The sequence below is a fragment of the Podarcis cretensis genome (assembly GCF_951804945.1).
Source record: "Podarcis cretensis genome assembly, chromosome: 2".
In the NCBI taxonomy this organism is placed as follows: domain Eukaryota; kingdom Metazoa; phylum Chordata; class Lepidosauria; order Squamata; family Lacertidae; genus Podarcis; species Podarcis cretensis.
This window is the reverse complement of record NC_137171.1, coordinates 12,708,980-12,724,403: the sequence shown is the minus strand read 5'-3', so window position 1 is coordinate 12,724,403 and position 15,424 is coordinate 12,708,980. Positions and strand designations below refer to the sequence as shown.

The following is a 15,424-nucleotide window of genomic DNA, read 5'->3' as shown; positions in this document are numbered from 1 at the left end:
AATGGGGAGAAGCGTTGCCAGAAGTTCCTGTTACACTGCATGAGCAGGAAACGCTTTGTTTGGTGTGCAGACTCTTTCGCTCATCTAGAGGGGTGAAAACTGCCTTTTGGGGAAGGAGGTTTCTCAAATTGGGTAAGAAAATGTGGAAGAAAAAGAATAAAATGCTTGTCTCCTAAATATACTTACACATGGCTTCTATTTGTGTTCAGGAAGGCGGGTGGGTAGGACAATTACTGCTTTAAAACAACTCAACAACCTTCGCCCTTAAGGAGCGTCACAACAACCCTGTGAGGTAGGATAGACTCATAGCTGTCAACTTTCAGATATGAAAATAAGGGCTTAGCAGCCTCGAAAATAAGGGATCAGCAGCCTCACCTGTCCCGGGGACAGTCTACGGGATATCTAACAATCCGGGATAGCAGCGGGAAACGGCACTGGAATAAGGGAATTTGCTTCCAAAAAAGGGAAGGTTGACTGTTATGGATAGACTGAGAGGGAAGCAGTGACGGGCCCAAAGTGAGCATGCGCAGCTGAGGGAGCATTTGAACCCAGGTCCTGTGCAAGACGACACGCAACCCACCACAGTGGCGCACATGCGCGTGTAGCTTGGGCTTTAAACATTTGAGAAACGTGCCCCAAGATGTTACGAGACATGATGAAGAAGCGTTGTGAGGCTGATGGCTCCAACTCCCTGCCCGCTTTTTCGTTGTTTAGTCATGTCCGCCTCTTTGTGACCCCATGGACCAGAGCACGCCAGGCACTCCTGTCTTCCACTGCCTCCTGCAGTTTGGTCAAACTCATGCTGGTAGCTTCGAGAACACCGTCCAACCATCTTGTCCTCTGTCGTCCCCTTCTCCTTGTACCCTCCGTCTTTCCCAACGCCAGGGTCTTTTCCAGGGGGTCTTCTCTTCTCATGAGGTGGCCAAAGTACTGGAGCCTCAGCTTCAGGATCTGTCCTTCCAGTGAGCATTCAGGGCTGATTTCCTTCAGAATGGATCGGTTTGATCTTCTTGCAGTCCATGGGACTCTCAAGAGTCTCCTCCAGCACCAGAATTCAAAAGCATCAATTCTTCGGCGATCAGCCTTCTTTCTGGTCCAGCTCTCACTTCCATACATCACTACTGGGAAAACCATAGCTTTAACTATATGGACCTTTGTTGGCAAGGTGATGTCTCTACTTCTCAAGATGCTGTCTAGGTTTGTCATTGCTTTTCTCCCAAGAAGCAGGCGTCTTTTAATTTCGTGACTGCTGTCACCATCTGCAGTGATCATGGAGCCCAAGAAAGTCAAATCTCTCACTGCCTCCATTTCTTCCCCTTCTATTTGCCCGCTTTTTCACCCCTCTATAAAACCCCCGCCCCTTCATCCCCGACAGTATTTCCCAAACTTGTAGTCCTTATTTCTGGACTACAAGTCCCATCATCCCTGATCTTGCTAGCTAGGGATGATGTAGTCCAAAAAACAGCTGGAGACCCAAGTTTGGGAAACACGGTGCAAGGACATTGCAGTGCGCTTGGAGTCTCAGGAATACGGTAGAGGCGGGTGGGGCGAGCGCGCGGAAGGCAGGCAGCAAAGCGCCTTCCCGGGCCGGCCTTCCGTCGCTATGCGCATGCGCCACGTGTTCGCTGGGCTCCCCGGCGTGACTCGCAGCCTCATGCCCGGCCCGAAGCGCCCCCGACCGGCCCGCATCGGCACCCACGGCGGCACCTTCCACTGCGACGAGGCGCTCGCGTGTTTCCTCCTGCGGCTGCTGCCCTCTTATCAGGTACGCAGCTGTGTTGCGACCTCCTTAATCCGGTTCCGATTCGGAAGCCTTTTCGGCTAGCCTCCTTTTCCTCCCACACCCGAGATTCAGTACACACGTGACGTTCCACCCCCGTGTTGGGCTCTTGCAGGGCCTGATCCTGGGACCACCAGCAACTGCGTGGATGCGGCAAGCTGCGCGCCACGCAACTCCCCCGGGCAATGCACTTGCGCAAATATTTGAATTGCTAATTGCACCATCCGTGCAATTAGAATGAATGTGCATTTATGTATAAATGGGGGGTCGGGGGGGGGTGTCCCGTCCTGGTTGGGACAGCAGCGTGGAGATACGATCTTTAGCTGTTCCGGTATAAATGCACGTGGGCGTAAATCTCTGCTTGCGCATGTGTAAAACCTGGAGGTAAATAGCAGGGAATGTAGCTTGTTTGGTTTGCGGTATTTTATACAGTGGTACCTCGGGTTACATACGCTCAGGTTACATACGCTTCAGGTTACAGACTCTGCTAACCCAGAAATAGTGCTTCAGGTTAAGAACTTTGCTTCAGGATAAGAACCGAAATCGTGCTCCAGCGGCGTGGCGGCAGCAGGAGGCCCCATTAGTTCAAGTGGTGCTTCAGGTTAAGAACAGACCTCTGGAACGAATTAAGTGGTTAACTCAAGGTACCACTGTATCCTTCCCTTTGGTCAAGACAGCAAAAGCAAGCACAAGTTATTAAATTGTAGTTCTTACAACTCCTGCGGTGTCAGTGGCCGTTCTGGGTATAAAGAGAATTCCACCATCACCATCGCAACACTTCCCCCAGGTCGGATCCAGGAGCAGAATAGATGGCAATGCCCAGGCCAGGAGGGCAAGGCAGTTTTCCCCTTTACATCCACGTGTCTGTATATACCTGACAACTGAGGATCATGTTCTACGCAACTGATGAAGTACACTAAAGCTACACCACAATAAAATTTGTTTGTCTTTAAGGTGCCACAAGACCCTGTACAGTGGTACCTCAGTTTAAGAACAGTCCTGTTTACGAACGATTCAGTTTACAGACTCCGCAAAACCGGGCGTAGTGTCCTGGTTTGCGAACTTTACCTCGGTCTAATAACAGTGGAAGAACACCAGCAGTGGGAGGCCTCATTAGGGAAAGCGCGCATCGGTATAAGAACGGTTTCAGTTTAAGAACGGACTTCCGGAACGGATTAAGTTCGTAAACCAAGGTGCCACTGTCGTTTTTGTTGCAATTAATTTGTTGCAAACCACACTAAGTCCTAATAGCATAAAGGCAGGAAGCAGGAGCATTGTGTGACTGGAATGGTGTTGGTTTACTCCCTGCAGAAAGGCAATTCGAGGAGTTCCATCTTATTAGGACTTAGTTTATTTTGCACTTAATTAGAATTCTGCACCAGCGAACCTATATAGATTATGCAAATTTTCAAGTAGTTTTGCAGTTTCCATAATTTATACAGCTTCTCCTATCAAGCTTTGGAGAGGGCGGGGGACAGAAGTTGGGGGGACCCCTCTCCTTGCTTTCTGAGATGTCACCAGGTGTTGCCGAGATACTTTAAATACTGTCTTCAGTGTCGGGAGAGCTAGAAACTGTTCACTGTTCGTTTTTTAAAGCCATCATCGTGCAAAGGGACGCGGGTGGCGCTGTGGGTTAAACCACAGAGCCTAGGACTTGCCGATCAGAAGGTCGGCGGTTTGAATCCCCGCAATGGGGTGAGCTCCTGTTGCGCGGTCCCTGCTCCTGCCCACCTAGCAGTTCGAAAGCACGTCAAAGTGCAAGTAGATAAATAGGTACCGCTCCGGCGGGAAGGTAAACGGCGTTTCTGTGTGCTGCTCTGGTTCACCAGAAGTGGCTTAGTCATGCTGGCCACATGACCCGGAAGCTGTACGCTGGCTCCCTTGGCCAATAAAGCGAGATGAGCGCCGCAACCCCAGAGTCGGCCACGACTGGACCTAATGGTCAGGGGTCCCTTTACCTTTACCTTTACATGCAGAAACACACACCTCATGAAGATGATCTCAAGAGCTTGCATATAGGAGCAAATGGTCCCAGTCACAGCTGTTCATCCTGCCTACCTGGTGTATCTTTTTCACCTGAAGGCACCAAGGAATGGTGAAGGGCTAGAGATCAGAAACTGCAAAGTGGGCAGCCTGGAATAGCACAGAGGTACCTTTTGTTTCACGGCTTTTGTTTGTTGTCGCCCTGCTGTGCCCTCAGGATGCAGAGATCATCCGGACACGGGATGCTCAGCTGCTGTCAGAGTGCGATGTGGTTGTGGACGTTGGAGGCGAGTATGACCCTGAGAAGCATCGCTACGACCATCACCAGAGGTACTGTTGAATTCTTTCAGCCTTTCCTCCCAGTGCTGGCAGCTATTGGAATAGCAAGGTTACCACAGCTTATCCTGGCAGTGGACCTTTCAAATCTCTCTTTTTTTAAATGATGTTTTTATTAAATCTTCCATATTATTACATAACTCCAAACATATACAGTGGTACCTCTGGTTGTGAACAGGATCTGTTCCGGAACCTCGTTCGCAACCTGAGCAGAACGCAACCTGCATGTGCGGGTCGCGATTCGCCGCTTCTGCGCATGCGCGTGACATCATTTTGAGCGTCTGCGCATGTGCGAGCAGCGAAACCTGGAAGTAACCCGTTCTGTTACTTCCGGGTCGCTGCAGGACGCAACCTGAAAAGATTTAACCTGAAGCAAAAGTAACAAGAGGTATGACTGTGTCTCATTTTTTTGTCATACATTTTCTTCTTGACTTCCTGTCCCTCCTTCCCTGGTGGTGGTGTTGTTATTAATTATTATCATTCCCCCTTAAGAGCTGCATTAAAACACATCTGTACAGTCAAACCTTGGTTGCCAGACGTAATCCGTTCCGGAAGACTGTTTGACTTCCGAAACGTTTGACAACCAAAAACTGAAAGCGGAAGCCTCAGTACGATACAATAGGGAAACTCAAAACGGAAGCCACGTAGCACGTTCAGCTTCTGAAAATCGTTCGAAAACCAAAGCACTTATTTCCAGGTTTTCGGTGTTCGGGAGCCAAAACGGAGGCGTTCAGGAACCGAGGTTTGACTGTATTTATTTTCTAAGCCTCCCAAATCCATTCTCCACATCCTTCCATTGCTCATATCTCAAATCCCGCACATGATTTCATAGAAGAATGATAGTTTGATCGGTAATCCACCAATGGCTTCCATTCTTTTATGAAGATATCATTTTGTCCTCTTATTTTAGCAGTCAGTTTCGCCATTTCCACGTAGCCCATCAGTTTTATAAACAATTCTTCCATTGTGGGGAGTCTCTTTGTCGTTCCATTTATGTGCGTATAAAGTTCTAGCTGCAGTTGTTGCATACATAAAAAGGTTAGTCAGGGGTGTTGTTGTTTTTTGAATCTCCGCCCCAATTATCCCCAACCAAAAGGCTTTAGGTTTTGGGGGAATGGTCAATTTCAACATCTTTTTCAATTCATTGTATATCATTTCCTAGAAACCCTTAGCCTTCAGACCTTTCAAATCTAGTCCTATCCTATCTAGTGCTGCCCACCACCTTCTCAACTGCTGTGCAGTCTATGCAGAACTGAAAAGATGAAAGAAAATAAGCGCAGGAGCAAAGAGACAGGAAGATCCACATCAGGACAGAGAGCCTGTGGCCCTCCAAATGTTAGGCTCCATCAGCTCCAGCCAGCACCATCAGTGGTCAAGGATGATGGGAGTTGTAGTCCGACAACATCTCCCCATCTTTGTTGTAACAGGTTCAGCCCTAACTAAGGAGAGTTCTGTAGTGGAGAAAACCTTGGTAACTTGAAAAAGTTGTGCAAACTGACATGCATATTTAAGTGCCCCTAATTCCCTTTCACATTCCACATTTCCTTCAACAGCTTGTTCCAGATATATAATGCACTTCCCTCCTTACAATATACCAGTTGCACTGCTGTTTCCAAGAGTTGCCCATTAATAGGTAAAGGTAAAGGGACCCCTGACCATTAGGTCCAGTCGTGGGCGACTCTGGGGTTGTGGTGCTCCTCTCGCTTTATTGGCCAAGGGAGGTGACGTACAGTTTCTGGGTCATGTGGCCAGCAGGACTAAGCCGCTTCTGGCGAACCAGAGCAGCGGACGGAAACGCCGTTTATCTTCCTGCCAGAGCGGTATCTATTTATCTACTTGCACTTTGACATGCTTTCGAACTGCTAGGTTGGCAGGAGCAGGGACCGAGCAATGGGAGCTCACCCCGTCGCAGGGATTTGAACCGCCAACCTTCTGATTGGCAAGTCCTAGGCTCTGTGGTTTAACCCACAGCGCCACCCGCATCCCATTAATAACACACACTAATTGCAGTAGTTTGTATATGAAAGGGAGGGTCTCCTAGTTTTGGGTCTGGGGCCCTGGGAAATTTCCATCTCCTTGTGGTTGGTATTATTTGCTTGGAAAGGGGAGTGTTCCAGGCTTTCCTCCCTCCTTCGGGTTGTTCTTTGACTCCCCCAGTCCCTCCTTGTTCCCACAGGTCATTCGGGGAGTCCATGCACAGCCTGAAGCCTGATAAACCTTGGCAGACCAAACTGAGCAGTGCAGGGCTGGTTTACACCCATTTTGGCTCTGAGATTTTGGCAAACCAGCTGGGCCTCAAGGAGGAGGATCCTGTCGTGCGTGTGCTCTATGACAAGGTACTTGCGTGTGTGCATATCTGTGAGATCCCTTCCCAACATCAAAAGCCTCCGGAACAATGGGGGAAATGAACGAACTCAACCCCTTGGCTCTTTCTTGCAGAGATACAGAACCTGTGGCCCACTGGGTATTAGCGAAGTCTTTTTATGTTTAATGCTGTATTGTGTTCAATTGGGAGCCGCCCAGAGTGGCTGGGGAAACCCAGCCAGATGGGCGGGGTATAAATAATAAAGTATTATTATTATTATTATTATTATTATTATTATTATTATTATTATTGCTGGGCATCTCCACCCCTGCTTGAGAGTCCTGCAAAAGATCCTTGGTGTATTCCAAATTATTCTGGGCCAAGGTGTAAGAAGCACAATGCACCCCACATTTCTGAATTAAGATAGGAGGTGCATTTCGCTCTTGAGGCCAAAATATTTATTTTTAAACAATGAAAGAGCAAGAACCATCTGCCTCGGGTCCCCTTTGTTCCTACATGAGTCACTGTTTTGAACATGCAATCTAACTGGAGGCTGTGTGCTCTAGAGCGCCGTCAAATGGAGCCAATACAAAACGCCAAATGAGTTCTTCACAGTAGGATGTTGTTATTAAACTTGGGTATTGCTATCTGATTGTGGCCACAGTGACCGGGGTAGTGAGATCTGGAGTCCAAAAACAACATCAGGAGGACCACAGGTTAGCCACCTTGGTTGTAGTGGCGGGGGTGGTACTGATCCAGCACTGCTGCAATATGCATATATCTGTGGGGCTTCCCCTTGATGCCCTTTCTGCCTCATGTGACCTTGGGAAGTATCTGCCATGCCCCTAAAGTTTGCAGGCATGGGGGCTGAATCTTACCTGGGTTTCAGCCTCTCTGTCATCCACAAAACCTACTTTTCCAGGGCAGGTCACTAAACTGAACTTCTCTCCCTCCCTCTAGTTGTACGAGAACTTTGTGGAAGAGATTGACGCCATAGACAATGGCATCTCCCAATGGGATGGGGAACCTCGCTATGCCATGACCACCAATGTGAGCTCCAGGGTTGCCTACCTGAACCCCCGCTGGAATGACAAGGATCAAAACACCGAGGTAGGGATCTGAATTGTATTTGTATTTTCCAGCTCTCTGTGTCCCAGTTAGGAAAACGAAGGAGTGGAGTAAATAGACCTCCGAGTAGATTTAGGCATAAAATACCATATTTTTCGCTCCATAAGGCGCACCTGACAAAAAGATACACCTAGTTTTTAGAGGAGGAAAACAAAAAAAAACATATTCTGAACAAAACGGTGGATGTACAATTTTTGTGGTTCATGCTGTGGCCACAGACATGTGATCTGACGGTAAGTTTGGGGTAGCCCATTGCAAAAATCCTGAGAATCCATGTGGATCCATGCTTTGTAACCACGTTTTTGCGCCATTGCAGCCCGCACAAAACAGTGGGTGCGTGATTCTTTTGGTGCAGGCTGTAGCCATGGACATGCTATGTGATCTGATGGTGAACTTGGGGTGACCCAATGCAAAAATCCTGAGGATCCATGTGGATCCGTGCTTTGTAACCATGTTTTAAGTGGAGAGGGAAGGAAAAACACTGAAGGGACAAGGAGCGTGACTGGGGGGAATGGAGAAGGAGGCGGCTAACAACGCAGGAGAGGGGTTTATGGGGAGGGAAGGAAAAACACTGACGGGACAAGGAGCATGTGTGGGGTGTGTGGAGGAGCTTTTCAGCTCGCTGAGCTAGGGAGGGAGAGAGGGAAAGCCATGATATGATATGATAGCTATGATATGATATGATAGCCATGTTCAAATATATAAAAGGATGTCACATAGAGGAGGGAGAAAGGTTGTTTTCTGCTGCTCCAGAGAAGTGGACACGGAGCAATGGTTCCAAACTACAAGAAAGAAGATTCCACCTAAACATTAGGAAGAACTTCCTGACAGTAAGAGCTGTTCGACAGTGGAATTTGCTGCCAAGGAGTGTGGTGGAGTCTCCTTCTTTAGAGGTCTTTAAGCAGAGGCTTGACAACCATATGTCAGGAGTGCTCTGATGGTGTTTCCTGCTTGGCAGGGGGTTGGACTCGATGGCCCCTGTGGTCTCTTCCAACTCTAGGATTCTAGGATTCTATGAAAGAGGGCACGGTTGCTTTAAAGGAGCCAACTGGACAGGAGCCGCTTATACACCCATGTAAATGGCTCCTCTCCTCTCCTGCTTTGCACCTTTAAAGCAAGCGGGCTCTCCTTCTTTCCCTCCTCCCCGGCTCAGCGAGCTGAAAAGCTTTGCTGTTATTCAGCCAGCTGAGCGGGGAGCGAAGGAGGGAAAGAGAGCATGCTCGCTTTAAACCAACTGGACAGGAGCCGCTTACACTCATGTAAGCGGCTCCTCTCCCGCTTGGCTACTTCAAAGCGAGCGACAGAGGAGGGAAGGAAGGGGAACCATCGATCCTCTGCTCGCGACTGCAGCAGATCCCTCCGCCATCCGTAGGCATTCGCTCCATAAGACGCACAGACATTTCCCCTTACTTTTTAGGAGGAAAAAATGCGTCCTATGGAGCGAAAAATACGGTAATAAGACACATTTGTTAACTTGTGCCTTTCACTAAACGAGGAGCTGGTTGGGTGACTTCTGAATGATGGCGCTGCATCCTTAAGAACCAGAGTGCGACCTTGGCAGTTAATTCTGGAGATCTATGGAGAACAGTTTAGATTGGCACCGGTGCCTCTTCTAATCTGCATGAAGCAGTTGTGAGCAGAGGGCCTCAAGGTGTTGTGCGAGTGCGTACCCCAGACTGGTCAAGCTTTGCAACGTCTCAAAGCGACTGGCAATTTGTACTGGGACATCCGTTCCAACTTCCCAAAGGCTTTTTCCACCCATTGCTGCCAACTCAGGTTCAAGGACTCAGGAGCCTGGCACCGCAGCTCAGCGCCCTAATCTCTCTCCTTTGAGGGCCAGGCTCCTTGTGGCGTCTGTGGCCTGGTGTCTGCCTTTGCCTGACCATCACTGGCTAGGACGTGTCTCTCCTGCCCGCTGGAGCAAATCTCAGCTGATAAAGAGCAAAGAGGCAGCAGCAAAGATTAAAAACCCGAGCCGTTGGCTTATCTCAAACGGTGTTGAGAGAGGTTGTCCAGGGCTGCCACTTTGCACTCTCCAAACAAGCCAGCCAGTAGCTAGGGCATGTGTGGGGCGGGCTGCACAACCTGAGGGAGCGATTCCACATGGCTTCGGAGTAGATAATTTGCCGACCCTGTGCTTTGTTTCCCAGCCTGGTTTCCAGAAGGCCATGGAGCTGGTAGGCAACGAATTCTTGGACCGCCTCGATTACTATTACCGTGCCTGGATTCCTGCGCGCACCCTTGTGGAGAAGGCCATCCAGCAGCGCTTTGAGGTACCACTGCCACGAGGAGGGCTAAAGTACAGTGGTACCTCGGGTTACATACGCTTCAGGTTATAGACGCTTCAGGTTACTAACCCAGAAATATTACCTCGGGTTAAGTACTTTGCTTCAGGATAAGAACAGAAATCGTCCTCCGGCGGTGCGGCAGCAGCAGGAGGCACCATTATCTAAAGTGGTGCTTCAGGTTAAGAACAGTTTCAGGTTAAGAACAGACCTCCAGAATGAATTAAGTACTTAACCCGAGGTACCACTGTACTCTGAACACACCTCTGAATGTGCTTCCAGCTCCTGTTCTCACAAGTGCCTGTTTTCCCATGAGATGAAATCTCTCATGAGGTGGCTCCCCAAGGAGGAGAAGGGTGTACATTGCAATTGCAATTTCATGATGTGTGCACATGTAACTATCTTGCTGTTTGCATGAAGAGGAAGGGCCATAGCTAAGTGGCTGAGCATCTGTTTTGTGTGGGCGGGATGATGGGGGTGGAGACGCTCCTTCAGGTATACTGGACCAAGGCCATTTCGGGCTTTAAAGGTCAGCACCAACACTTTGAATTGTGCTCGGAAACCTACTGTGAGCCAGTGTAGGTCTTTCAAGACCGGTGTTATATGGTCTCAGCGGCCACTCCCAGTCACCGGTCGAGCTGCCACATTCTGGATTAGTTGTAGTTTCCGGGTCACCTTCAAAGGTAGCCCCACACAGAGCACATTGCAGTAGTCCAAGCGAGAGATAACCAGAGCATGCACCACTCTGGCGAGACAGTCTGCGAGTCTCAGCCTGGGTACCAGGTGGAGCTGGTAGACAGCCGCCCTGGACACAGAATTGACCTGTTCCTCCATGGACAGCTGTGTCTCTTGCTTTCCACCCTGGCAGAAGCTCACTTTGCACCCCCTCCAGTTGTGGAGCCGTAAGCAGAGAGAGCACGTAATATAGAAAGAGGAGAAAGAAATATAGAAAGAGGAGAGGTTAATACCTCCAGCAGCCTGATGTAGCCCCTAGGTTTTGCACAAGAATCTGGAACAGTCTTACCTGGCGGACATCTCTCACCTTCTTCTTCCTATGTCTCTCGTTCAGGTGGTGCAGTTGGTGACTATGAATGACATGCATCTCCTTCCTTGGCAGGTTGACCCTAGCGGTGAGATTCTGGTGTTGGCCCAGGGTGGCTGCCCATGGAAGGAGCACCTTTTCAACCTAGAGCAAGAGCTGGGCGTCAAGAAGCCTCTCAAATTTGTCCTGTACACGGATCTGGGAGGCCAGTGGCGGGTCCAGTGTGTTCCTGCTGGGCTGCACACCTTCCAGAACAGGTGAGCAAGGGCTCCGAAATTCCCCCTCCCCACTTGTGTCCTGTATTGTGGGATGGGGAGAGCATTTTGAAATCCCATAGCTCTGGGGGGCCCCCAAATTCAGGACACCATCTCTCACCCTTGCACCCTAGACTTACATTTTTATTTACACCCGATTAATAATTATAGGGACGTGGGTGGCGCTGTGGGTTAAACCACAGAGCCTAGGGCTTGCCTATTGGAAGGTCAGCGGTTCTAATCCCCGCGATGGGGTGAGCTCCCGTTGCTCAGTCCCTGCTCCTGCCAACCTAGCAGTTCGAAAGCACATCAAAATGCAAGTAGATAAATAGGTACCACTCCAGTGAAAGGTAAACGGTGTTTCTGTGCGCTGCTCTGGTTCGCCATGCTGGCCACATGACCCGGAAGCTGTACGCCGGTTCCCTCGGCCAGTAAAGCGAGATGAGCGCCGCAACCCCAGAGTCGGTCATGACTGGACCTAATGGTCAGGGGTCCCTTTAACTTTACCTTTAATAATTCTATCCCTTAAAAAGGTGATCAATGAGGCAGCCTCCAGATGTTTTGAACTACAGTTCCCATAATCCTCAGCCAGCATGGCCAATGCTCAAGAATGATGGAAATGTAGTTCACGCTGGCTACCCCTGCTATCAATCTGTTGCAGCCAGATCAGGAGAGTGTTCTGTGGCACCTTAGAGACTTATCAAATTCATTGTGGCATAAATTTATGGGCGAGAGTCCACTCCCTCGGGCTAATGAATACGGCATAAGGCTGCAACCAACTTCTTCAAGTAGTGAAGTGATCACCTAAGTGGGCATCTGAGGAAGTGAGCTATAGCCCTTGTAAGCGGGCATTACAATGAGTTGTCATCTTTTCAAAAACTGGTGTTTTAGCTGTAGCAAACGTAATGCAGCTACCCTCCTGATAGGCTTCCTGTCTGTGTTCAGTTTTTATGAAGTATCTTGGGCAAGGGCTCTGGCTTTCTGGCAGCACATGTGTCTTGCATGAAAGTGCTGCCAAGTTCAATCCCTGTCATATCCAGGTAAAACTGGGAAAGATTTCCCCCCAGAAAGCCTTTCATTGTCAGTGAAGACAATTTTTTAAAAATCAAAGCAGATCCCTTTTCCTCTTCCGCCACAAATTTATTGGTTTTTGAAATTGAAATTTTACTGATACACAGTGGTACCTCGGGTTACAGGTGCTTCAGGTTACAGACACTTCAGGTTACAGACTCCGCTAACCCAGAAATAGTACTTTGGGTTAAGACCTTTGCTTCAGGATGAGAACAGAAATCGTGCAGCGGCGGCAGCGGGAGGCCCCATTAGCTAAAGTGCTGCTTCAGGTTAAGAACAGACCTCCAGAACGAACCAAGTACTTAACCCGAGGTACCACTGTATATCAAACATAAATCATAAAAACAAGATTCCAAGGAATCTCCTGGACTTCCGTCCTCCCCTTTGGTGGGTCCTAATTTAATCATTTCCACCCGCATCTTTCAATCATTTTAGCCATTTCAGCATAGTCCCATCGACTTCATCTGCCATTGCCCTCTTCCTCCTCTTGTTGGCTATCATCCCTCCCATTTTCTTCGGATACCCTTCCTAGAGCTAGTGGCGCATAGTGGTCAGAGTTTTGGTCTATGACCTGGGAGACCAGGATTCAAAATCCTACTCGGCCACGAAGCTCGCTGGGTGACCTTGAGCCAGTCACAGCCTCTCAGGCGGACCTACCTCACAGGGGTGTTGTGGGGGATAAAATTGGGAGAAGAACTCTGTACGCCACCTGGAGCTCCTCTGAGGAAACGTTGGTTATAAACATGATAAATAATATTAGATTCAAAGCTTTTGGGTTTTCTTTGGGTCCTTTGGCTGGGTCGGGACGATATGGGATTGGGGGGGGGGCAACTCCCATCTCTTGCGGGGGCGCAATTAGTGCCAGCACCATCCGTTAAGAGTTTGGGTATAATCTTCGACACCTCCCTCTCCATGGAGGCACAGATTGCAGCTATAACAAAGGCAGCATTTTTTCATCTCCGCCAAGCTAAGCAGTTGGCTCCTTACCTCTCTCTCCCTGACCTAGCCACTGTGATCCATGCGACGGTCACCTCCAGACTGGATTATTGTAACTCGCTCTACGTGGGGCTGCCCTTGAGACTGACCCAGAAACTCCAGCGGGTGCAGAATGCCGCAGCGAGACTCCTTACGGGGTCCTCGCTGCGGGATCACATTCACCCAGTGCTATACCAGCTGCACTGGCTCCTGGTGGAATATAGGGTCAGGTTTAAGGTTCTGGTTTTAACCTTTAAAGCCCTATACGGCCTAGGACCCTCCTACCTACGGGACTGCCTCTCCTGGTATGTCCCATGGAGGACCTTACGGTCTTCAAACAAAAACATCTTGGAGGTCCCGGGCCACAGGGAGGTTAGGTTGGCCTCAACCAGAGCCAGGGCTTTTTCGGCTGTGGCCCGATCTGGTGGAACGCTCTGTCACAAGAGACTAGGGCCCTGCAGGACTTGACATCTTTCCACAGGGCCTGCAAGACAGAGCTGTTCCACCAGTCCTTTGGCCAAGGCACAGCCTGACCCTCACCTTTGGTAATCCTCACAGAACTCTAGCCCAATGGTTGCCATTAATTTGATTTGAACTGATTTTATAATGAATTGATTTTAGAATGTGGCATTATTTTACTGTTGTTAGCCGCTCTGAGCCCGGCTTCGGCTGGGGAGGGCGGGTTATAAATAAAATTTATTATTATTATTATTATTCTTTCAGTCACTCTTGGCTCTCTCGCTCTCCCTCCCATCAGGTTGTCGCTTCTGGCCGAATGGTGTGGCTTACGCGATGAGGAGCTCTCTCAGGCCAGCGGCATCCCCGGCTGCATCTTTGTGCACTCCAGCGGCTTCATCGGGGGGAACCACACCAAGGAGGGGGCGCTAGAAATGGCGCGGAAGACCTTGGTGCGGCAGGTCGAATCCGGCGCATGCAGCTCATGAGGCGCAAAGCCCCACACAGTTGGACTCGGGGGGACAGGGACAGGTTGTGGGCTTGCCATAAACTTTGATTTTTTAAAAAAGCAGCTTTTTTGTATCTTTTGTGAGGGAAATTTTTGGTAGAAGCAAAGGGGCTGGGGGAAACCCAGCCAGGTGGGCAGGATATAAATAATAACGTTGTTGTTGTTGTTGTTGTTGTTGTTGTTACTGCTACTACTACAGTGGTACCTCTGGTTACATACGCTTCAGGTTACGTACGCTTCAGGTTACAGACTCCGCTAACCCAGAAATAGTACCTCAGGTTAAGAACTTTGCTTCAGGATGAGAGCAGAAATCGTGCTCCGGCGGCGGCAGGAGGCCCCATTAACTAAAGTGATGCTCCAGAACGAATTAAGTTCTTAACCCAAGGTACCACATTATTATTATTATTATTATTATTATTATTATTATTATTATTATTATATTAGGGTCACCAACTTGGGGGTGGCGCATTTGGAATTTTGGGGAAGCAAGCGTTATTATTGGGTGCCAGTCGCAAGACGACTGCAGGATGTGTGGTGGGGTATGACCCAAGACAAAATGGTGGTCACTTCTTAAAGAGAAGGAAATGAGACAGGATTACAAAAGGGTGTGGGCAGCCTCCTTTCCCAACTGCTTCGTAAGGGGGGGGGGGAGAGACATCTACGTAAGCCGCTGCCCCCACAGTCATTCGTAGAATTTTTTGGCACCTCTCCACAGTTCAGAACGGATAGGAGGGTGAGCGTTCAATCTTGCCATCCAATGAAATACTTGTGGGCACGTTCAGTGAAGGAGAGGCTGAGGCAGGGCAAACGGGAACTGAGCGGGAAGAGCAAACAGCCTCGTGTGCAGTGCACATTTTTCTGGGTATATTTTACAGAGACCGTTTTGTGGGTACCGCAAGTATTGAAAGGGGACACAGGGGCCTGTAGGTAAGAGGTAAACCCTCAAAGGCGCAGCAGGACAACAAATGCAAGCAACCCTTTGGGAACGGGTTAAAGCTTTGTCAGCTCTTCCCAGAATTGCAGGAGTTGGGCACATGGGAAGATAACCCAGGCTTTGGGGGGGCTTTTATTTATATCCTGCCTTTCCCCCGGACTGGAGCTCAAGGTGGCTTACAAGACCTACATTAGCTCCCAGTACATTTCTGAGCACAATTCAAAGTGTTGGAGCTGACCTTTAAAGCCCTAAACGGCCTTGGTCCAGTATACCTGAGAAGTAACGTTACTGGGAACCAGGCAGAGGGCCTTCTCGGTAGTGGCACCTGCCCTGTGGAATGCCCTCCCATCAGATGTCAAGGAAATAA

The 15,424-nt window shown here is 49.2% G+C and overlaps 1 protein-coding gene across 1 annotated transcript; it reads left to right on the top strand.

The window, feature by feature from the left end:
- Positions 1-1,566: 1,566 nt before the first annotated feature.
- MYG1 (MYG1 exonuclease) lies at positions 1,567-14,230 on the top strand. The gene is made up of 7 exons (XM_079966840.1): positions 1,567-1,765; positions 3,981-4,093; positions 6,276-6,435; positions 7,365-7,514; positions 9,683-9,805; positions 10,935-11,116; positions 13,917-14,230. Exons 1-7 carry the CDS (start codon positions 1,604-1,606, stop codon positions 14,101-14,103), a joined length of 1,077 nt encoding a protein of 358 aa, XP_079822966.1. The 5' UTR covers positions 1,567-1,603; the 3' UTR covers positions 14,104-14,230.
- Positions 14,231-15,424: the final 1,194 nt, after the last annotated feature.

What these genes read in the sequence shown, in the direction of transcription:
- MYG1 (XM_079966840.1), top strand. Translation starts at nt 1,604, where the DNA reads ATGCGCATGCGCCACGTGTTCGCTGGGCTCCCCGGCGTGACTCGCAGC. An exon ending in ACAAGGATCAAAACACCGAG is followed by an intron (nt 7,515 to 9,682) that starts GTAGGGATCTGA and finishes TTTGTTTCCCAG; the next exon opens with CCTGGTTTCCAGAAGGCCAT. An exon ending in CTGCACACCTTCCAGAACAG is followed by an intron (nt 11,117 to 13,916) that starts GTGAGCAAGGGC and finishes CCCTCCCATCAG; the next exon opens with GTTGTCGCTTCTGGCCGAAT.